The following is a 24,138-nucleotide window of genomic DNA, read 5'->3' on the forward strand; positions in this document are numbered from 1 at the left end:
TTCTTTCTTTCCTTTCTTTCTTTCCTTTCTTTCTTTCCTTTCTTTCTTCTCCTGTTGGTTTTGGAGGCATCACTAAGGCAATGAAAAAAACACCAAAATTTGGTTAGGATTTGAATAACACATGTGTGAAATCCCGCCCCCAACAGCTGGTATTGGCTCTTGAAACTTCAACTGAGCTAAACAGATGCTCTAAGTGTGTTATTTTGTGATCTTTTAAATTAGACTTGTAGTACCAAAAAACCTGTAAAAACGTAGATCTTTTTAAAAAATATGCCAGGTTGTGGTATCATGCCACATTTTTATGCCTGTTATATAGGTATTAATAAAAAAATTACTGATTTAGGGAAAGTGAGCAATGCTGCCAATGTGTTTGCTTGTTTGTTTGTTTTTAGTATGAGGGATTGAAATCAAGGTCTTGCACTGAGCTACCAGTGGAAGAGGAAAATTAATTTGTTCTTAATTTTTAAGACAGGGTCTCACTTTATTGTCCAGGCTAACCTGAAACTTGCTATCCTCTCATCTCAGCCACTAGAGTAGCTGAAATTACAAGGCTATGCCACTGTGCCTGGCAGAATTGTGTAAAAGCACTACATCAAATTTGCTTTTGTTCTTTTAATCCAGCCAAGATTTTATTTTTCAATTTCTCTTTACCAAGCCTACCTGTAAAACCTTGCTGTTTTACTGTATCCTTTTCCAGAGGGTTAAGGCAGTAATTCAGTAGATACTTTTATGATGCAAATTATTTATGGCAGTTGGAAAGACTAATGGAGTCATTACTGCCTTTCTTCCACTAAACCTCAAAGTATTGGTGACAGCGGATGGTATGACCTGAGAAAAATGGAACCAGAAATAACTTCTGATGCTTTTCTCAATTTGAAATCTTCCAGGAATAAATACACAAATTTAGGGTTCATAATGTAACTTGCAAGCATAACAAGTACAATAGTTGGTAGGGAAAACCTGTATTTGAAATTAGCAGCAAGTTTAGTTTAGTTAATTTTGTTAAGAGAGTTTGGTCCCAACTCTCTTCTGGACAACCTAGACAAGCTTGAGGCTAGGGTGAATACTTAAAATACTTCACAAGTTATCTGGATGTTTTTAACTCATCTCCAACCCTTACCCCTTTTCTTAGGAAAATGATGTTAAAAAGAAAATCTCACATGATCACAAGTAGTGCCTTGATACTTTCGTTTCTACTTCTCTGATACATTGTAATTGCATTAATGTTTAAACCACAGAGTCAGTTTATTAATTATTCCTAAGCATCCCAGCCATTTTTAAGAGATATACAAATATTGCTAACAAAAGTTGGATGTTTAGTTACCATTTGCATTGTATTAAAATGGGGTATGAAACCTACCATGACCCTTTTGAACAATGTGGTCTTTAATGTGTATTAGGGGGAGGGCCTAGCAAAGGAAAAGCCATAAAAGTCTTCAGGGTTCAAGATGAGGTTGGGATTTTGGCCTACTGCTTTTGTCATTTTCACACACAAACATCACACCGCAATCATGTTTGATTTAGCATCCTTAATACAATGAGGTACGAGAACAAAAGGATATCAGAGGTGCAAGTATGAAAGCCAAACAGTCTCCCTTCCCCCCTCCAGATTTTTTGAGATCATTCTTTTTTCTTCTTCTCCTGAGGTTTCTTTTAGGGTCAAGGAAATCCTTTTGCAAATACCTTCTCTTTGTGTTCCTCAGTAATTTGCTTGGGCAACTGCAAAAATATCCATACCTCAAATACAGTATGTTTTAGTCATATAAAAAGTCATTTCCCCAAAACTTGGTGAAAACACCACAGCTAGGCAAAGTGCATCTACCCATATTTCAGGGTTGAGAGTTTGAGGGGTGTTGCTAACGCCCAGCTGTTTTACATATTTTGAAAAGCCTGAGAAATGTAAAGGTCATTGCTAACTCTTAACAGGGTCTTGATGCTCACACTGAGATCCAAGGACTTCGCATTAATTAGGGTGAGAAGCATGGAGGGTCAGGAGTCACCCAGCTGGTGGGCCTGGATGGCTTGTCAGTAGGGCCAATCAGAATTCCTAGCCTAGGATTTCTGAACCATTAAAACAAAAAATAAAACCACTGCTGCTTCTGCTGCCTCTGAGTGGATCCCTTGGCCTGTATGGTAAAGGCTTATCCCTTGCTGCCCAGATGGCCTGTAAGAACTGGGCTATATCTATTCCTTTGCTACAGGCTTCCCCGTGTTGGGTAAAGAACTCATCAGCCTGTGTCACTTGGCCAAGTCACTTGACCTACACAGGCACAGTTTGCTTGTACACATAGCAGAGAATGATTACTAATACCTGTGTCAGAGAATTGCTGCAGGAATTAAATAAGCAAGCCTCTGCCAGAGTGCCCAGGATGTGTTTAACATGGCTGGGAGATGGAAATTAGTTTCAAAGAGTAGAAGATTCAGGAAGATTAGGAAGGAGAGAATTCTTGGGTGAGTTTGTGGCCTTACTATTTATACTCCAATAGAAAAGTCCCCAGGGATGCCTGCGTTCAATAGGCCATCATAAGGGAGGGGCTTGTGGAAATTTAGCCTTGAAAATGCTGTACAACTAATGGGGTGAACTGCTAAACATCTCCTTGACCTAACTGCTCTACTAATGTGGTAGTCCTGTGGTAATGGAAACAATTCATAAGCAAGTTCCTGCAAATTTGTGACCTTTTCTTTACAAAAAGTCTTTTGCAGTTTTGTTTGGGAGAAGAAGGAGATGGGATGAGCTGTAAGATAGCAGAGAGGTTGAGTCATATTCAAAAAAGGAAGGATAATAAAGATCGTGAAAAATTGGGAATAATAAATACTAATGTGTAGATCGATTAAATGAACTAATATAGTATAAAATGGAATGAAATAAGCATCCAGTTCAAAGGGTGAAATGTATCTGCATGTACTGTCAGAAAGATAGCTGAGGGAAAGCAGAGAAACATGAGAATACTGTGGTTGAGGTAACTTTTTTTAAAACTATAACATACACATATTACAAATATACAGAGTATGTTAAAAATAGTGTTTAATTAGATATTGCTATTAATCTCCCTTAAAACACTCCCCCTTCAAATTCACTTACTGCATTGTTTTTGCCACTTTCTGAAACATTTCTGGAAGTTCTCTTTCTTGAGTGTCTTTTAGTTGCACTATTGTGCAACTGCTTCAACGTCTTGATTGGTTCAAAACATTTACCTTTTATGGTCATTTTGACTTTGGGGAAGAGTCAGAAGTGCCCTGTCTGGCAAATAAAATGGATGAGGACACATGCATGGTACTATTTTTAGTTTTGGTTTTTCTCCGGTACCGGGAACCGAACTCACGACCTTGCGCTTGCCAGGCAGGCGCTTTTGCCGCTGAGCTAAATCCCCAGCCCCCAGTACTATTTTTATGGACCTGTTTTTCCATTGGATGGCACTCAGAAGCAGCATTCGCTGTGGTTTTTTTTAATCACGTCTCATAAAGACACTCACAAAGAGAACTTCCAGCACTGCTTCAGAAAGTGGAAGAATGTGGATAAATATTCAAAGTGGTAGGGGGGTATTTTGAGGGAGATTAATAGCAGTGTGTCTTTTATTCTATAATACTTTTTAGAAATTTAAATATTCACTATATATTTAGACCATACTGCATATAAAGTTTGGAATCAAATTCACCAAACTGTTATTGGAGAGTGGGAAGGGCGAATAAAGGGGACAGAGGACAGGTAAGAGGACATTTTAACTCTGTTACCTCCTTAGCACAAGTATGCAGTACTTTTATGTTAAATATACCAGTATACAAATAAGTATTGACAGTGGAATATTTCTTTACATTGCTAAGTGATTAAAAACAGATATTAACTTCTCTCTAACAGAAATATAAATTTTATAAACATAGGGTCTATGTTTTATATACCTTTGTATCCTAAGACAGAGCAAAGCTGAAAAATATTGTTGAGTGGGTGGATGTATGGATGGATAAACAGCACCTTTATATTTGTCATATTATGAATTATGAAATTGATTTCACAGCTTCAGCTGTTTTCCAGATATCAAACTTATTAGATACCACTAGGACCTTGCGCTTGCCAGTGATTAGAGGCAGAAGGTGGCAGAAAGAATAAAAAGTAAAAATTTAGTCTTAACTGTGACATTACTGAAGGAGCCATAGAACAGTTCATATTTAACTACTTTAGTTTCCATTAAGTGTAATTTTGAAGTGAAAGTCCTATTCAGGCTTAAACACTTCCAGTGATGAATTGCTCACTTCCTTATTTGAAGCTAAAAAATGACTGTAATAAAAGCATACTAGTCGCTTACCAGTCCAATCACTTAAATGCAGGATGACCAAATACTGCATTTTAAAATTAATTTTATAAGATAATGCAACAGGAATTATGAAAAAAATTTTTATTAAATTTATTCAATAATTTTTCTGTGTATAGCATATCTTCTTTTGTGTATTTGTGGTACCGGGAATCAAACTCAGGACCTTGTGCTTGCCAGGCAGGCGCTGTGCCACTGAGCTAAATCCCCAGCCCCCTACATACTGTATTTTATTGTTGTTTTTTTTTTTTTGTTTGTTTTTCTCCGGTACCGGGAACCGAACTCACGACCTTGCGCTTGCCAGGCAGGCGCTTTTGCTGCTGAGCTAAATCCCCAGCCCCCATACTGTATTTTAAAGGTACACAATATACAGCTGTATAAAAACCACTGAATTATAGCTGAGCATGGTGGCACACACCTATAATCCTGATAGGAGGGTGAGGCAGGAGGATCAATGTGAGTTTGAGGCCAGCTCAGGCTACAAAGCAAAACTCTGTCTCAAAAAAGAAAAAAGAAAGACCAACCAATGGATTAATATTTTTGATCAGTGAGTATATAGTAACTCAACCTCTCAGTCTTTTTTTAATGGCTTAGTACTAAGCTGGCTCATTCATATCCTACAGTGGTAAACTTGGTCTTTGCACTAACCACAGACTTTGTTTTATCGACTTCTTTGAATCACCCTGACGTTCCTGCTTACTGAGACGGGGGTTTTCCTTTCTAACTTGAAGACATGAATACCTATAGAAACCCATGGCTTGCATTACACATCTGAACTTCAGTCTTTATACAGCAAACAAGTTGCTGAGGATTAAGCTGGGCCTGTGATTTCACACTAGATGTTGCTATATTAAAAAGTAGTATAGAATAGTGATGGAAAGCATGAGCTATGGATTAAAATTTCAGCACTGATGTTTCCTGAATGTCATACTACTTAGTAGACAATATGAATTAAGTCACATTGTGTAGGGTCTCTATGCCTCAGTTCCCTCATATGTAAAATGGGAATACAAGTAGTACTTAGGTTGCAAGTTTATTGTGAGGATTGAGTTATTATATGTAATGTGCTTAGAACAGAGTTAATACATATAAAGTTCTTCACATACTAAATGCTCAATAAAAGTGAACTTTCATGATCTCATTACCATTTTGGTTCAGGATGTCAGTCAGTAAAATGAGGGCACTGATTCCCCCTGCAAAATTCCTGTGAGGACTGAACAGGAATGTGTGAGAAAGTGTCACATAAATTCTGAAGTTCACAGCGCCTTTGAGGAAGGGACACAGTTGACCTGAGTGACTGACCAACTCTTGCATATTTGGGGCCTGCTATTTTTGCCCGCCAGGTGGGTAAGGACTAGAAACTTCCTATACTAGGTTAGCCTGTCTGGCTTCCCTCAGCAGCCTCACTGCTGTTCATATCTACCTATACTTTGGAGATTACTGTATGGGTTAGAGAACCCATAATGTACTGCAACTATAGCATCAAAAGCAAAAGTAATACCTGCTTTATATTCCAGTTAGTCATTACGTTAGCTGTGTGGCTTAATGTCTCAGAACATTAAGTTCTTCATCTATAAAGATAAAATACCTCCTCTACAGGCCTGTTGTGAGAATTAACAGTTATAGGTAGAAGACTGGCAGAGCACTAGGTATGAATGAACAAATTTAGCTGTACTTTGTAATGATTATGATTGCTCCACCAGGGACTGTAGTTCTTTTTAGGAATAACTTTCAATTTCAGTTTATTTTACAGACTTCTCTTAAAGAGTTAAAAATACACATGGTACAATTAATTAAACACATTAACCATAGTTACCAAAATATTCTTTAGGCCGGGCTTGGTGGCACAGGCCTGTAATCCCAGCACTCAGGAGGCTGAGGCAGGAGGATATTTGCGAGTTCGAGACCAGCCTGGGCTACAGTGTGAGCTCAAGGCCAGCCTGAACTGCATAGCAAGACCCTGTCTCAAAAAGATCCCCCCCATATACATATATTTTATATATGTATAAAAATAATATATATATATATATTTAGGAAAGGAAAGGGAAGTAAGAAGAATTAAGATGTGTTATGTACATGCCGCAACTCTCCAACAAATGTAGTCATTATGTACCAATAAAATTTTTGTCAAAATTTTTTTTAAAAAACAAAGTATGTCCTAAAAGATAAGATCATTTATTCCAAGGAGACTCCAGGAATTTTCACCAGTATGGCTTACATTATCAGTTGCTGAATTAAAAGTAGGTATGGCTAATGCGGTTTCTCACTGAAAAGAGTTACTGATTATTGAGGGTTGATGTGTTTGTCACATATCTTGGTCATTTGTGACTTCTCCGATTACTTGTTTCTGGATTATTGAGGCATTAAATCTCAGAGCCAGAGGAGCTAGATGATGATGAGGCCAGAGAAGGAAAGTAATTTGTGCACATTAGCCTGAGTAAGCCCTACACCACCACTATCTTTGCATTTCGTTTGGCCTTTAAACTACCTGTGTATCTGTAACATTCAATGATTGCTATTCTGGAATACATGAATTTACATACCATACATTCTATTCTAATAAATTGATGGCTTTTTGTAGAAATTGTGAAATCATCACACCAACCTACTTGTTAAGGGAGCTTCTGAAATTTAAAGATTGGAACTAAATATAGATGTGTCCTCAGCATCCCTATATAGCTTCACACTGAAATCCTTAAAATATGTGCATAAACTTTGCGTGGACAGATACTTTGTCTGTGTTGATCATTGCTGGGTCTCTGCCCATAGGACCTTACTTAGTGAAAGCACTTGGAATGTTTCCTGAAGAACCAAAGAAACTGCTCAACATCTAATTCTCTCCCTTCAAAAATACTTTTTCTGCCCTTGGCTTGCAAGACACCAGTTTCCTGCTTTTCATGCTCTTTCTCAGACCAACAGTTTCTAAGTCCCTTTTATTGAATACCCTTGGGACTTCTAAGTGTTGACATTTCTCCAGAAATTAGTCCCTGTACTTCTTTTTGGGGGGATTACAGGCATGCGCCACCACACCTGGGTAGACTTCTTTTATGCCAGTATTCTCTTCTTTGGTGACTTCAGCCTTCTATCTATATTGGGAGAATCCCCAAGAGTGTGTATTTAACCAGAATCTTCCTTGTGCTTCAGACTATTGTATCTAAATTACCTATTTAACATTGCCACTTGGCTTTCTAACAGTCATCTTACACTTAATTAAAGTCAAACAGAGCTCTAGACTCTACTCTTACCCCTTGTATCAACACATTTCTTGGGTAATCTTCCCCCATCTTAGTAGACAAAATCAAAACTCTTTAGTGGTTATGACTAGAATCTGAGAGTCCTTCCTTAATTCCTTTACTTTCTTTCATATTCCATCATTTGAATTATCAGCAAACTTACCAATTCTCTCACCAAAATACTGTAGATCTCAACTCTATTCTCTTCTCCATTGTTACCAGCCCATTTGAACCCACTATCATCTTCTGGATGACCATTTGTCACTAAATAGTTTTTCTACTTCTCTTGAACTCCTTAAACTTCATTTCCAATCTATTCTACAGTGTAAAGGGACCTTTAAAAATTCTTCTGCTCAAAACATTCTAGTCATAACCTCTTGAATGTGAAATGAAATCCATGACCTATGCATAGCCCAATACAATTAGGTTCTAGCCCATTTTTAGAGCCTCGTTTAATTCTACTCCTCCCCCACTGTGCCATACACTGGAAATAATACATTCTCCTTGCCACAAAAAATAATTTATCTTTAGAGATTCCCTTGTATCTAGGGATTACAGAAGGCTAGATCATAATACGTCAATTGCTTAGCATTCCTAAATCCCACAAAATATTGTAGAATTGTGAAATGCACGCACACACAAACTTTGTGTCATAAAGCACAGCTTGACCATCAGTAGAGGGCTCAGAGTAGTAAAAAGTAAAACACACAAAGGATGATTTTAGAATTATCTGAAAATGTAAGCACACTACTTCAATAACTAGAAATTGTATTTCATTTCCATATATAAAAAGAAAACTTTCAGAGCTGGTTATGGTGGTACATACCTAATCCAGATTTCTGGGAGGCTGAGACAGGCAGATCACAAGTTTGAGCCAAGCCCAGGCAATTTAGGAAGAGCCTATCTCAATTTTAAAGGGCTGGGGATGTAGTTCAGTGCAAAGACCCTGGATTCAATCCCAGCAACCCCCACCAAAAAAGTGTGCATGTGTGAATGTCTTCGTATCTCTTCTAAAAATGGTACAACCACAGCAGAAAAGTTTGACAGGTTCTTATAAAGTGAACCATATACTTACTATATGACCCAACAGTTCTTCTCCTAGGTATTTGTCATAGAAAAATGAAAATTTAGGTTCACCTACAAACTTATACACAAATGTTTCTAGCACCTTTGTTCTTAATTACCCCCAAATTGGAAATAATATGAATGTCCTTCTAAAGGTAAATGGCTCAATAAACATGTAATGGAGTACTGCTCAGCAGTAAAAAATAACAAATTGTTGACAAGTATTAACTTGGATAAATCTCCCAGGGTGTTATTCTGAGTAAAAGAAGCTGCTATGAGAGAGACAGAGAGAGAGTGTGTGTGTGTGTATCATACTAGGGAGTGAACTCTTTGCACTGAGATAGATCCCCAGCCCTTTTTATCTGTTTTTGTTTTTGAGACAGGGTTTTGCTGAATCCCTAAGTTGTCCAGGCTAGGCTCAGACTTGTGGTCCTCCTGCCTCAGTGTCCCAGAGCGCTGGAATTACAGGTGTGTGCTACCATGCCTGGCTCAAAAGTTTTATCATTCCATTCATGTGATATTCTCTAGAAGGTAAAATGACAGCATGACCACAAAGTGACAGCATGAAGGAGGCTTTTGGGGTAAAGAAACTATTCTGTATCTTGACTATGGTGGTGCTTACACAAACCTATGTTCATACAATATGTTCCTCTGCCCAAAACTTTCAGCTTTGCTATATATTAGTTATAAAATGATATTTAAAACAAAAGAAACTAAAACTCTCTATCCAAACCTTTATAGTGCTTTGGTCACTAGCTCTTTAACTATCTCACAAAGTGCAAATAAAAATACACTTGATGATTGAGCAAACCACAGTTGCTGTAGAAAACCAAAAACTTTTCAACTAATGAAAAAGTGTAGTTATTATTAAGACTCTTTCACTATAAAATTTTCTCTTCATTAAAAAAATAACAAATGCCCATTGCAGCATATGTTAAATATATGATGAACGTAGAACAAAAGTATTCTGTAATGGGCAATTTTTCTTTAGAATCAAATTAGTAACCTCATGAAAAGTGTTTGAGTTCGAGTGTCTAGTTATGTGATCACAGAAGTCATGTGGGGATGGCTCATAACCTCAACAACACATGATTTCTGCAATTATGTACTCTAGACACTTGATTTATACTAAAATGACTGCACCTCACTTAAAACACAAAGTGCCATGAGAAGCCACTTTGAAGATATCAATATGTAATACAACCACCATTGTTAATTCCCTACCACTTTGTTTGTAACTCTGTATTGTCTGTATTGTGCTTGTGATATGTTGTAAAATGTTGTATGTCTGTTAATGTTTCCCTCCTTTTATCCTTAAAATAAAAAAAAATTAAAAAAAAAAAACACAAAGTGCGTTAGATAACAAATTGTGATCAGTAAAATGTGTCTAGTTTAAGATGGCAATATACGCAAGCCAGAAATTCATGAAACTTAGTTTTATTCTCAAATCAGTTCTGAGAAAATAGGTCCAAATGGCAAAGGCAATGTAATTAAAAGTCATGAGGAAGAAAAAGAACTTATATAAGTTAGAGGCAAACATTCAGCACATTGACCTTCAGAATTTGCTATCAAAGACATCTGTGCATCCCAAGCAGCTGAAATTTCACTGACACAAGCAAACAAACAAACGTTGGCCTGCTGAGCCCATACCTTCAGTTCAGAGTTTTTAAAATATTACATTAAAGTATTATTTATATTGATTATCGGTTGTTTTGGAACCTGTTTAAATTTTGTACAGAGGCCCTGAAGCAGTATTGGGAGGTCATCTACTCCACCCTAAGGAATGAATGCTAACACAGTTTCATAAGTGTGGTACTTATTACTTCACCACTATAAAACTGTTTCTACTAAGCTCTTCTTCATTGACTTGAAAGCTTTCACCTTGTAACTTTCTGCCCACTATATTTATCTCCATTCACAACCTAGTTCTCCGCACTGTTGACTGCCCTCCATTTTATGTGGCTCTTTGTCCCTGTGACTTCCCTGGCATTGCACTATATTTTCCTTCACTCCTAGAACACCATGTTTTAGTTATTCCTTGGTCTTCCTGACCCCTCAAACTAGATATGCTTTCCTTAAGGCGTGTTCTAAATTTATTTTGACTGTCGGAAAAACTCTCACCAAACTCTCAAGCCCAGAGTGGAAATCACTGGAAAGAAACCAGGATGGAGCGTAGGATAATTCAGGAGGGACGCAGCTTCAGTCATTAGAAGCCATGGTAACCATTAGCCCCTCTGAAGCCAAGTGCTAGAGCAGCTCTGCTCACTTCATCCTCAACCCTTGTCACCACCACCTCCACACAGGCAAGAGTGCTTTTCTAGGACACTGCTATTGCTCTGGGCATGTTCACAGTCTTCTGTCAGAAACTGGCAGACATGAGTCCTCTTCACAAAGTCTGGGGAACAGAGAATTCCAGTAAATGGGCTTGAGCAAGTGCCTTTTCCCAGTCCAAGCAGTATGTTTCCCCAGTTAGCAAATTAATCTGTGGGTAAAACTAGTGTGAGCTGAACAACCCCCGCAAAGGTGTCTGCTGTAGAAATTCCCTTGGACTGTGCTGAGGCTATATTCTAGTGATCCCTCTGCTAGATAATCTTTCTTCTGCTTTCCCATGTAGCTCTAGAATCACCCCGTCACCTCTCTGTGCCCACTGCATCTTTTCTTTCTAATTCAGTGTATTTCTGTATTGAAGTTAGGGGATCGATGTCCTGTCACCTCCACTGCTGTGAGACACATGAAGAACACAGGGAAACCGTCCAATATTTATTCAGTGAGTAAATGTCAAGGTGATCTGAACCATGAGCTAATTATTAGACAGTCAGTCTCACTACTTCCAACTTTGAAAATATTTGCTTAGATGTCTATAGTGCATAGGTCCAAGCTATGTATTAATGAAATGTCTGTATATATACTTTTTTTCTGAGAAAAAATGGTATTTTTTTCCTCAGATTCATCCAGTTTTGTTTTTACATGTTAACAGGAAATCCTTAAAAGTTTCCTGTTCCAGTCCAAACAGAACACACCACAGATCTGCAAGTGCTTTTCTCCAACTGGAAAACCTAAATTTGCAGTAAATAAGAAAACTGTTTTCATCACAAACAGGAACTTGGTTCCTAATTTGAAGATCCCTGCATATAGATGATAGGAAGGAACTAGGGTCTGTGTTCTGCATTTTTATTTTCTTACCCCACCTTCATTTGGGAAGTTGAGTGAAGAGATAGTCTTTTCTCTGGATTCACTTCCTATGGTTTCAGCTCATTATAATATGTGAACCCTTTCACCTTTGTTTCTAGGCCTGAGCACTTAATGGCATCAGTAATTTTTTTCTCATCATGTATTTAGTGATCAGTAAAGATTACTCACAAACATACAGTCCATACCAATCTTTTCATTAAAAAATTGTAATTGTACATATTTATGAGGTAGAATATAATTTGATACATGATTATAGTGTGTAATGATGAAATCAATGTGATTAGCATTTCCATATTTTTAAATATTTATCATTTCTCTGTTGGGAACCTTTGAACACTTCTCTTTCTAGTTGAGAAATATAATAAATTGGTGTAAACTAATGGTTACCTTACTGGGCTATAGAATACAAGTGCTTATTTCTCTAATCAGCACCATACCAGTCTTGTAAATTGCTCACTTATTTTCATTCAACTAATATTCTCTAAAGAAGTCCATATGTGGCCCCTGAAAATCTGTTTTTACAGTGGTGTATGCAGTACCATTGGGATAGTATGTGTGTGGAGGAAAGATCCTATGATTTTTACTTATATATGTTTAAATTCTATGATTGCAAATGAAATTTTGAGAGTATCTGTTTCCAATTTCAATTTTGTCACACCACCTGAGGCCTTCATTTCAGTTGGTGGCAGCCTGTGAGGGTAAGTGGAGTCTGTATTTAGGATGTGCAGCTGCTCAGGGAACCAGGGAACCAGCAATCCAGGTGAAACAGACCCCCTTTGTTGTAAATACCCTTTAGCCAGGCAGGTTCCAGACTGCCTTAGATGTCAGTATAATTTTAGTCAAGTGAACAACTGTACTCTCCATTTCCTAAATCTGGCCTTCATCACAGTCTGAAAAGCAGGTTTTGATAAAAATCAGTTTCCAAAATGTAATTTGTGTAACCTGAGTCCTTGGAGCCACTTTCTTTGGGTGGGTGAGGTGTCTTGTAACAGCAGAGTAAAATGAAGGAAAGAGAGGAGGAGGTCTTTTGGTAACAGGGTTAGGCCAGTATTTAAACAAATTCAAGTAGAACTGAGTGCTGATGTGGGAGCGTGTAGTGCTTACTTACAGAACATCAAGAACATACCCAGTTAGTTCTTTTTCCACAGATTTTTTTGTGACCCTTGTAACTTCCTGTTTCTTTAAAAATAAAACAGCTAGCAGCACGATTGAGGCTCAGGCTTGATATGCCTGCCACCTACCACATCTCCTTCTCCCTCCCTCCCTCCTTTTGGTGTCACGGAAAAACTGCCTTTGTGAAAGTAGTAAGGTTGAAGCTCACATCCATCACTGATTTACTACGTGACCCTGGGCAATGTGTTCTTCTGACCCTAGGCAAGTCACTTTATTTTTTTCTTCATTTAAAATACATGAGAAGCTGGCGGGGGTGGCCCATGCCACCCAGCACTTTGGGAGGCTGAGACGGGAGGAGGATCGTGAGTTGAGCACCGCCTAGGCAATTTGGTGATGTAGCAAGACCTGGTCTCATAGTACAAAAATGAAAAGGGGTGGGGATGTAGCTCAGTGCGAAGGTTCTGGGTTCAGTTTCTACTGTGACAAAAAAAGGGGGTGGGTGAGATGAAAGTTTAAGTGGTTTTGCTTTTTACACAAGTTTTTATGTTGAAAATATGCCTGGATTATATTTTATTCTCTTAAAAGCCTTTGTTTCTATGTTTGTCTACTTTAAATGCCTATCAGTCTAAGACAAAATAGGCATCTGCTTGAATCTCTTTCTGTTTCCAATGAAATGTTATTTCTTTATCACTCTTTGAATGGATGGTAATCTATAACTTATTTTTCTTTACCAGGCCCCTATTTCTAACTCTGTATACCTTCTGTCCTAGCAAGTCAATGAAATGGTTCCCTGCAGTGACCTTTAAGCCTTTGCTTATTCCTTACACTTTTTGATCTGTTGTATTTGACAGTGCTGCCTTTTTGTGAAGCCCTTTCATCCCTTATCTTTCTGGTAATCATGGATTTATATTCCACCTTTTTCTTCTTGGAGTCCATGTGGACTTCCCTTTCCTTGTTTCTGTGTTATCCTGCTTCTGCTTCTCCACACATCCCTCCCCGCTTGGCTCTGATCTATTGCCACAGCTTTAGCTCTTCATGTGTTGATGAATACACCAAATCCTTCATTCTGGCCCTAACCTATAAGCCCCTAAATCAGTGGCAGCGAACCTATAGCATGTGTGCTGCAGTGGTCTGTTTGTATCATTGAAAGCTCTAGAAGGTTTGCCATTACTACCCTGAAGAGTTTCCTTTAAAATACTTCTGCTAGGTTTGCCCATTGTCTTCTCTTAAACTAAAGCCATTGATTTTGCCCCTTTACTCAGTTTTAGCTTTCTGCTTTTCTGTTAATGCGATCACATTTCTCACAGCCATGTTGGTTTAGAGCTCATCCTTAACACTTTGTCATGTCCTTCCCTCGTCTCTGCTGTGACTGGCAGTCAGCAAGCCCTCTCGGTGCTCCTGAAACTTTTGTTTCACTTCCACTCAGTCATCTTTGAACATTCCTCTGAACCATATGCCCAGACCATCCATCTTATCCCCTCTCTGCACACTGCATAGCACTATGCGATTAATGTTCCTAAAACAGTACTTTGATCCAGATACACTTTCTCATTGGGAGAATATCTGTGCAGCCCATAGCTCCTATCACTCCTCTGTAAGATTTCTCTGCTTAACATTAGTATCCTACACAGTTGGCTCAAATACATCTTGATTTTGTTTTCTTTCCTTTTGCCATCCTTGATGTCATTTCCTTTTCCTGGAATGCCCTATCTTAACTTTTTTTTTTTTAACTTCATACAAATGGAAATCTATAGTATATGTTCCTTTCTTTCTGACTTCTTTGACCAAACATTGTTTGTATAAGTCATCTATATTGTTGCAGTAGAGATTTTACGGTTAAGGATGAGGCTTAAAGAAGTGAGTCGTTTGCTTGAGCAGAGCTGAAATTCATACCCAGTATAACTTAAACACTAGGCCAGTGTATGTCAAACTTCTTACATCTCAGTGAGTGTGATCTAGGACCTTCCAGTCTATATGCACACTCAGACAAACATGCATACTTGAATTGAAACAGAAGTTGGACAAGATTTTACCCTTACTATATGTGACGCTCTTTGATGTTTCTCCATTTTGTTTTTTTCACAGTGTTAATCCTAGTGCTGTGATTTATGGCTTCTAATTTGGAAAATACTCACTTAGCCATAGCATTATTCCTGCATTTTTCATTTGTTCAACAGAATATGTGTCTTTGTAACAAGCATGGTACCTGATGTTACTGTTAACATCTCCAGCTGAAATTTTCAAGGCTCAGTGCCACAGGTCTGTAGTCCTAGCCCTTGGGAGGCTGAGGTGGGGGGATTCCTTGAGCCCAGGAGTTAAGACTGCCTGGGCCACATAGTGAGACTCCACATGAAGACAAAAAACAATTGAAACTAATCTTTCAGGTAATCTTGCTAAGGTATAACTGAAGGATCCTGACACTTTAATGAAACAAGAGCCTAAATTTTGTAAAGTTCGGGTCAGGTTATTGACTAGTTTATAAACCTATTTCTTCCCGTTTGCTTTTTGTTCCTTCTAAACAAAGTAGAGATGGAAACATTTGCTTACTTGAATGAATATCTGACAGTGGCACTTTGAAAAGATGTTGTCAGGGCTCTGGTTCAGATTGTTGTTAATCTTCTATGCCAATCTCATCATCTGCTTTAGTTGTTACTTTTATTATTTCCTTTGAATTTGCCATTTCTGCCTCTGAAAATGAATGTGTCCATAGACACCCTTACTGACCTCTGGATCTGTTTTTCTTTGCCTCATTAGGAGTTTGAATTTTGAAGAAATGAAATTGAAAATGATAATTCTTATTATCTACAGTAGAACAAATTCTTATTTTAAAATTCTTAAGGTTGCACTTCAAGTTTGGAACATTGTAACAAAGAATAAGTGTATTCTAATAATTTTCATTTAGTTATTGTTATTACTATTACATGTATGGTACTAGAATTTAAACTTAGGAGCTACATTCCCAGCCCTCTTCTTATTTTTTATTGTGAGACAGGATTTTGCTAAGTGTCTAAATTGCCCGGGCTGGGCTTGTGTGTTTGATCCTCCTGCTTCAGCCTCCCAGAGTGCCAAGATTATAGGAGTGTACTACCATGTCCAGCTCTGTGTAACTTTTCTTGATAGTTTTGCTGAAGCTCTGTGAACTATATTGGCTCTTTCATAAAGGAGTGTCAGCTCTTCTCACAGGATACTCAAGTGGAAAGAGATTTCCAGCACCAAATTTAAGACCTCGATATGCCAGTTGTTACTTCCAATTATACCCTCTCCCTGCTTTCACTTGTCTGACTGCTATCCTTGTATTATCATGCTTCAGAACTCACCCTCTGTAGGAAATCTGTCATTATCTTCTGCCACCAGACTGAGCACTCCTCATTGCTAGTTTAGTTTTTTAGGTTGAGCCAGGGCATGGTGGCGCACGCCTGTAATCCCAGCCCTCGGGAGGCTGAGGCAGAAGGATCCTTGTGAGTTTGAGACCAGCCTGGGCTACCAAGTGAGCTCAAGGCCAGCCTGAACTGCATAGTGAGACCCTGTCTCAAAAAGACCAAAAAAAAGTTTTTTAGATTAAAAAAAGAATAGATAGGGCACTATTGTTGACAAATTATTTTGCAAAGCTGTTTTCTAATACAGACTATGGGGAAGCTAACACATTGTGTCAATTATACGTAATTGCATTGATTTCTCACAGTAATTTTTTTCTTTTTTTTTGAGACAGGGTCTCACTATACAGTTCAGGCTGGTCTTGGATTCACTTTGTGGCCCAGGCTGGCCTCAAAATTACAGTGATCCTCCTGCCTCAGCCTTTCCAGTACTGGGATTACAGACACGTGCCACCATGCCCAGCTCTTTCTAGTACTTCTAGGGGGAAAAACAAGATAAAGATCCTAGTAGTTTCTACTTTAATGTTGGATTTTTTTTTTTTTTGCTCCTTTTTTTCATCACTTTCTAGGGTAATGGACCGCTAGTAATATCTAATAAGGTTTTCCTTTTGTAATATTATAAATTCACTGATTTTTATATTTGAAATGTCTTACTACATTACCACTGGTATTCTTTTTAATATAACCATCTTCCGCTAATGGGAGGCTTTTTATGTTGCCTCCTGTATCCTTTTGACATGATCTCATTTTAGTTTGGATAGCACAACAAAGCTAACCTTGTTTATTATATTCTGCCTCACACTTGGAATCACTCATTTGTCTAAGGAGTTCCAGCTCCTAGTAATAGGAATTGGTATTTAAAGTTTGCAATCTGAACCCTTCTAGTACTTCTGTTCAAAACAAACATTATTTCTCTGATAGATTGATACATTCTCTCTACCTACATTATTTTTACTCATTGATGTTTTTGTAGTTAGCAAACAATCTCATTTATAGTTTCAAATTCTCATCATGTTTAAAATCTTACCTCTTTATCAACTGCAGTTACTATGAACTTTGGTCTCAACTTGGAAGTGCTTATTTGCTTAATTTTCTTTCCATTACATATTAGGGAGGATAATACAGATTGAAAACCCTGAATTAATAGGTAAGAGTGATGAATTAGAAGTGGTTGTGAACATTTCCTTTGAGACAGGCTCACTCGTCAGGGTACGCAGTAGTCGTCACAGATCTGGAATTTCAATGAAGCATATAACACAGTCTTTCGTGATAATTTATACATAAGATAGAAGTGCAGGTCAGTGTCTGATGAAGAGACAAAACTAGTTAAATAATTATCTCCAGAATACTAATGATTAAATCAGATTAGAGAAGAGGCTTGAGAGGTTTGCCCAAAAGTCACATCTTTTTATTATTGTTGTCATTGTTATTATTTTCACGCTGGTACATCCTCACCACCCTTCTCCTCCTTAAATTTTTCATATTGAGATAGGATCTCGCTCTGTTGCCCAAACACTGGGTATAAACTTGTGATCCTTATGCCTTAGCCTCTCAGAGTGCTGGTGTCACAGGCATACATCACCACACCCAGTTTATTATTGTTTAAGGATGGAAATGAAAATTATATACCATTGACCATACATACAGAAAAAGAAAGAAGTAAAAAAAATAATATACATGGTAGCAAAAACTAGACCCCCAAAAACTTCAGTGGACTAGAATAACATGCAGAATTTGTTATATAAAGATAAAATTAATCAAGGACAAATGTAAAGTCCTGCCCTTAGGTTCAACCTTTACCTGCTTCACAAGAATGGAATAAGAAAGACAGGGGCAAACGGTACAGGTGATAAAGACTTCAGGTTTTAGATGTCTGTGAACCAGATGTGAACTCAGGTGGGGGTGGTATAGAAATATAACCATCTTAGAATTAAAAGATCTTGAATTTTAATCTGTATTCAATCTTGACTGGCTATGTAATAAAGATTAAATTTCTTTAATTTTTTTGAGCTTCAGTTTTCCCTTTACAAAGTATGTATCACATCACAGATTTTCAGTAATAAAATTTATGTGCTTCCTGGTGCTAGTAGCTACAAAAAGTTATAAGTTCATTTAGTCTTAAACTATATTAAGAAGACCAGGGACATAGCTCAGTGTTTCAGCGCCTGCCTGGCAAGCACAAGGTCCTGAGTTCAATTCCCAGTGCAAAAAAAACTATATTGAGAAAAACAAGCTATTTTCTGTTCTGGATACTTTGAAGAGATTTTGATGCCGTATGATTAAAAATTTTAAAATGAGAGAAGAGAATAATCACAGGCCCATTAATATCTTTAACTCTCTGAGTAGTTTTTATATGAACTTAGTTAGATTGTGGTTTTTGGTTTTTGGGGTTTTTTTCTCTCGTTTGTGTATGTAGGGATTGTTTTTCTTTTTTTTTGTTGCCATATGCATATTACTCAGGTAAATGGGTACATTTCAAGTTTGTCTTAATGTAAATTTATAGGAAAGATTTTGAACCATTAGACCTGCCTAAAACTAGAATGAATGGATCTGGGGTACATTATTGAGCCTAGAAGAGATGTACAAGTAAGGATGTGAGGGCAGCCCTTGTCTTGGAATTATTGTAAATGGAATTCCTGCCTCCAGTAAAGTGTGTACAAAATAATTTTAAAAACCCTTTTTAACTCTTTTAAGATTCCCAAATTCAGTAATATGGGAGTAATAATAACTCACAGTCACAGTTACTGTGAGAATGAACAGTGCATGTGAAAATTCATGCACGCTGCATAGTGTACTGTCAGTGCTAACTGGCTTATCTATAGGATAAAAATAATCCTTACCTTGACCTGGTACAAATGAGATAATGAATGTAAACATGCTTCAAATACCCTTCAAGTCCTTTACAAGAATAGGAGATCCGGAAATCTAGTCTCTTATCTGACCAGATTCCATTAGGGGCATTTTCCTTCATCAGTTTGTTCATTTACAAAGGGATACCTTAGCTTTTTGGATTGAGAAGATGGTTGAGTAGATGAGTGGTTGAGAAGGGAAGGGCCTGACTCACCTGCATATAGAATGAATGAGTTTGTCTTACTGTGGTCAAAGAATGTTAACGGTAAGGAATGTAGACTTTGGGGCTCCAAGGCTAGCTCCCTCCCTTACTAGCCAGTGACTGTTAGGGAGTGATACCACCTCATGGGAGATTATTTATAGTGATTTAGCATAATTATTTTAAGCATTTGGCCAGCACCTGGAACCTAGGTACTCAATAGCTGACCCTGTTATTATTTTTTTACATACTTAAGAGCAATTTTCCAACTGCTTCCTGGAAGGGTATGAGATTGATTTCGAAAGAGCCTTTCTTTTGTACCTTTGAGAAGCTCCTTTATGAATTAGTTCACGACCTATGGCATAGACCGGTGTTGTTTAAAAAAACAAAAGCAACATGAGCCAGGAATGGTGATGCAAACCTGTAATCCCAGCTTTCTGGGAGACTGAGGCAGGAGGATTTTAAGTTCAAACTCAGCCTGTAATCCCAGCTTTCTGGGAGACTGAGGCAGGAGGATTTTAAGTTCAAACTCAGCCTGGGCAATTTTTAATTTACCAAGGCCCTATCTCAAAAAGGGGGTGAGGGAATATAGCTCAGTGAAAAGGTGCCCAATCCCCAGTGCTACAAAAAACAAAAACCAGAACGTGGTTGTAAGGCTAACAATGGCCAAACAGGAACAGTCAGAGCACTCAAGACTCTGTGTATTCATTGCTGAAGAAATATGCTCCAGTTGCCTTTGATCTCAATATGATCTTTTGAAGCTATCATGGGGGAAAAGAAAAAAAAAAAAACCAATGTTCCTAGTCATGAACATACTCTTAGCAGTTCTGCATTGTTGTCCTTGGGTCCTTTGCTCATGATCCCAGGTGCTGCACAGAATGCCATATAACTGGAATGCTTTATGAAGAGATTATTGAACTCCAGTTCTGACATTGGTTAATGACCAGGGCTAGCACTTACAGGAGGACAAGCTGGGTAACTGTTTTTGAGCTCCTCCTGCATCACTTAGGAAATGGTGGTAGCAGTTGTACTCACCTGTTGAGTTTTGAGGATTACTTGAGTTAGTGAAGTATCGCCTACGTGGTTGTGGTAGGTGCTCACTAAAATCCAGTCTTATCATTGAAGAAAGGAAGGGGTGTTCCTCAAAGATATCTGTTACTTAAAACTATTTCAAGTCTGTTCTAGTCACTTTCTGATGTATATTCTGTGTCTAATAGAACATTAACAGGTTTTGTTTTGTTTGTGGTTACTGGGGTTTGAACCCAGGGCCTCATGCAAGTTAGGCAAATGCTTTACCACTGAGCCACCCTCCCAAACTTAGTATTGAAGGTTTTAATTTGAAATTAGAAAATTGAAACTCTTCTGTAACTGATCATGATTTTTTAACACCATTCCACACTCTTTATTTTCAGCAGCCAGAGCTCAGCACTGGGGGTCCTGTTTTCATGCCATTCATTTTTTTTTTTTTTTTTTTTTTTTTTTTTTTTTTTTTTTCCGGTACCAGGAATTGAACTCACGACGTTGCGCTTGCCAGGCAGGCGCTTTGCCACTGAGCTAAATCCCCAGCCCCCATGCCATTCATTTTTTCTGTTCGACTTTACCTGATAGAGTTTTAAAATTTTGTTATTGTAATTTTGCTCTAATGTTTACCTTGAGCTTTCTTTGTGTTTTCAAAAATAAATGGAATATTTATTATACTAGGATCATTTTTATAAGGTATTTTTCTTTTTCCTTTTTAAAAATTAGAGGGTTTTTTGGTAGCAAAAAACAAAATTACCTAAATTACTAAGACAGAAACAAGGCGTGTAATACAAGAACATGGAAATTTCAGTTTGTTACAACTCATCAGTTTGCTGTTTGCTCACAGTTATAAAGTACCTCTAAGCCTTAGAAAAGTCTGTGATAAGAAACTGTAGAGCAGCCCTCAAGTACCTAGGCAATCCTTCCCATGTCTGTCATTCTCTGTTTCCCTTGTTGTATAGTCTGAGTCTCATATATCTGCTTCTCATTGCAGTGTGATTTGGGACAAGTTTTTTTTCCCCCACTATTGGGAACTGAACCTTAGGCCTTCACACTGAGCTATACCCCTGAGCCCTTTTTTATTTTTTCATTTAGAGACAGGATCTCACTAAATTGCTGAATTGCCCAGGTTGGGATCAAGTTTGGATCCTGCTGCTTCAGCCTCCCAGAGTGCTGGAATTATAGACATGCGCCACCATGCCCATCTTGGACAAGGCTTATTGTGTCTGCCTGTCTCCAAAAATGACATGTTAAATTACATGTGTAGCTATAACAGATTACCACAAGCTAAGTGCCTTAATGCAACAGAAATTTATTTTCTCACAGCTCTAGAATTAGGATGGTAAAAAATCATTATTACTAGGCTGAAATGAATAAGTTGGCAGGACAGTTACCTCCTTTAGAAGCTCTAAAGAGAATCTGTTCCTTGCCTCTTTCAACTTCTGGTGGCTGCTGGCATTCCTTGAGCTCTTGCCCCAGTCTTATATCATCTTCTCTAAGTGAGTGTATGTCTTCTCTACTACCATTATCAAATCTCTCTCTCTTTTATGAAGACACTGGAGGTTGCATTTAATCCCACTCATATAATCCAGAATAATCTGCTCAACTCAAAGACTGTTTTCCTTTATCATATAGCATTTATAGTTTCCAGTGGTTAGGGCCCAGTATCTAGTTGGCAGTTACTCAGCTTACCAAATAGTGATCCTAAAGACTTGTATATCTTGCTGGGCGTGGTGGTGCATACCTGTAATCCCAGCACTCGGGAGGTGAGGCAGGAGGATCCTTGTGAGTTCGAGACCAGCCTGGGCTATAAAGTGAGCTCAAGGCCAGCCTGAACTGCATACATAGCAAAACCCTGTCTCAAAAAGACCAAATAAATAAGTAAATAAATAAATATGAGTTATCTGGCCTGGTTATCTTAGCTGGGCATGGTTTAAACATCTTCCCTTGTTAATAATTCTAGCTATAATTTATTGGATGTAGACTAGGAATACCATGTGCTGAGTGCTTACATGTTGTTAGTAATCCTTACTACCTTCCTACAGGGTAGCGTTGATGTACTGTGGATGAGAAAAGGCAGGGAGAGAGAAGAATCAAATTTTTCCTAGGTTTCTGACTTAGATACTGTTCAAAGTGAAGATAAAACCCCAGAGGAAGGTGTGTGTGTGTGTATATGTATGTGTATGTATGTGTGTGTGTGTGTGTGTGTGTGTATGTTTGCTTATTTACTTTTAAGATAAATAATATTTATAATATCTGCAGGTAGATATGGGGGGTCTGTTCCTGAGACAGTTTCCAAAGATGCTCCCTGTTGCCAGTTGGCCTGAAGATGGTGGTATTCTTGATCTTCCCAGAGCAGGATCATTTTATCCCACTGCTCTAACTTGAACATGTTCAGTTTCTGTTCCAGATGATCGGGCTGAACAACGAACCTGCCTCATTTGTGGGGACCGTGCCACAGGCTTGCACTATGGAATCATCTCCTGTGAGGGCTGCAAAGGGTTTTTCAAGCGGAGCATTTGCAACAAACGGGTGTATCGATGCAGTCGTGACAAGAACTGCGTCATGTCTCGGAAGCAGAGGAACAGGTGCCAGTACTGCCGCCTACTCAAATGCCTCCAGATGGGGATGAACCGGAAGGGTGAGTGGTGCTCAAGCCTCTTAGTGCCCACCCTTCACCATCACTGCCTTTAGCATCAGCTGCTATGCTTCAGAAATACTCAGTTCCCAAGGCGGCACTATTCGTACTGTGTGTTTACAACCCAATCTAGGTGGGGAGAAAGACGGGTGAGATGTTAAGGATTCTGTGGGAGTGAATGCACAGGACCCATGTGGCAAGACTGCATTTAGCAATAGCAATCAGGTCCTGACTGGGATGAATGTAATCCTGGTTTTTCAAGGGATGATAGGAAGTAGAAACTTTAGATGGAAAGGCAGGAAGTTCTCTGAATGATACCGTTTTGTTTACTAGAAGTGTGGTATACTCTAAGTATGTTCAGAAATCTGTGTCTAGGTCCATAAAGAGTTCGGGATTTATTGGGAAACTTTAAAAAAAATAGTGGTGTTTTTACACGTGCGTATAAGATTTTGATCATATCCATTCCTCTGTTATCCTCCCTTACACCACCACCTTCCTCTTGTCTAATAATAGCCTCCCTTCTGCTTTCATGCCTTTGGGAGTAGGGGTTCTGCATATTAGGGAAAACATGCAAACTATGTCTCCCTGAGTCTGATTTATATGATGATCCCCACTCCTATTCATTTTCCTGCAAATGACATAACTTCATTCTTTTTTACAGCTGAATAATATTCTACTGTTTAATATTCTACTTTTTATACCACATGTTCTTTATCTGTTCATCTGTTGATGGGCACCTAGGCTGGTTCCACATCTTGGCTGTTGTGAATTGTGCTGCAGTAAACATGGTTATGCAGGTCTTTGGAGAACTTTCTGAGAGCCATTAGCCTAAGATGACATGATGAACTGATGTTGCAGTAAGATTAATCTGGAGGACAGGTTTGAAGGATGGCACAGACAGGAGGTGTGGAAGAAGCTCACCTGATGAGATTGGTGCCACATTGAGTTGTGGGCAGCACCAGAAGTTGGAGTTGAGTGTTTGAATTAAGAGTATTGGCCAGCAGAGGAGAAGGCTTTTTAAAAATTTATTTATTGATTGATTGATCGGTTTGTCTTTTTTTTTTTTTTTTTTTTTTTTTTTTTTTTTTTTGTTTTTTTCCGGTACCGGGAACCGAACTCACGACCTTGCACTTGCCAGGCAGGCGCT

The 24,138-nt window shown here is 38.3% G+C and overlaps 1 protein-coding gene across 4 annotated transcripts in view; it reads left to right on the forward strand.

Moving 5' to 3' along the window:
• Nr6a1 (nuclear receptor subfamily 6, group A, member 1) overlaps window positions 1-24,138 on the forward strand; it is a 198,910-nt gene that overhangs the window by 144,125 nt on the left and 30,647 nt on the right. For all 4 annotated transcript variants that reach the window (XM_005382484.1, XM_005382491.2, XM_005382490.2 and 1 more), the window contains one exon: window positions 22,752-22,994. In XM_005382484.1, coding sequence (XP_005382541.1) covers window positions 22,752-22,994 — 243 coding nt within the window. The remainder of the gene's footprint in view (window positions 1-22,751; window positions 22,995-24,138) is intronic.

The sequence above is a fragment of the Chinchilla lanigera genome, unplaced genomic scaffold (genome assembly GCF_000276665.1).
Source record: "Chinchilla lanigera isolate Chin_1 unplaced genomic scaffold, ChiLan1.0 scaffold00018, whole genome shotgun sequence".
NCBI classification, from domain to species: Eukaryota; Metazoa; Chordata; class Mammalia; order Rodentia; family Chinchillidae; genus Chinchilla; species Chinchilla lanigera.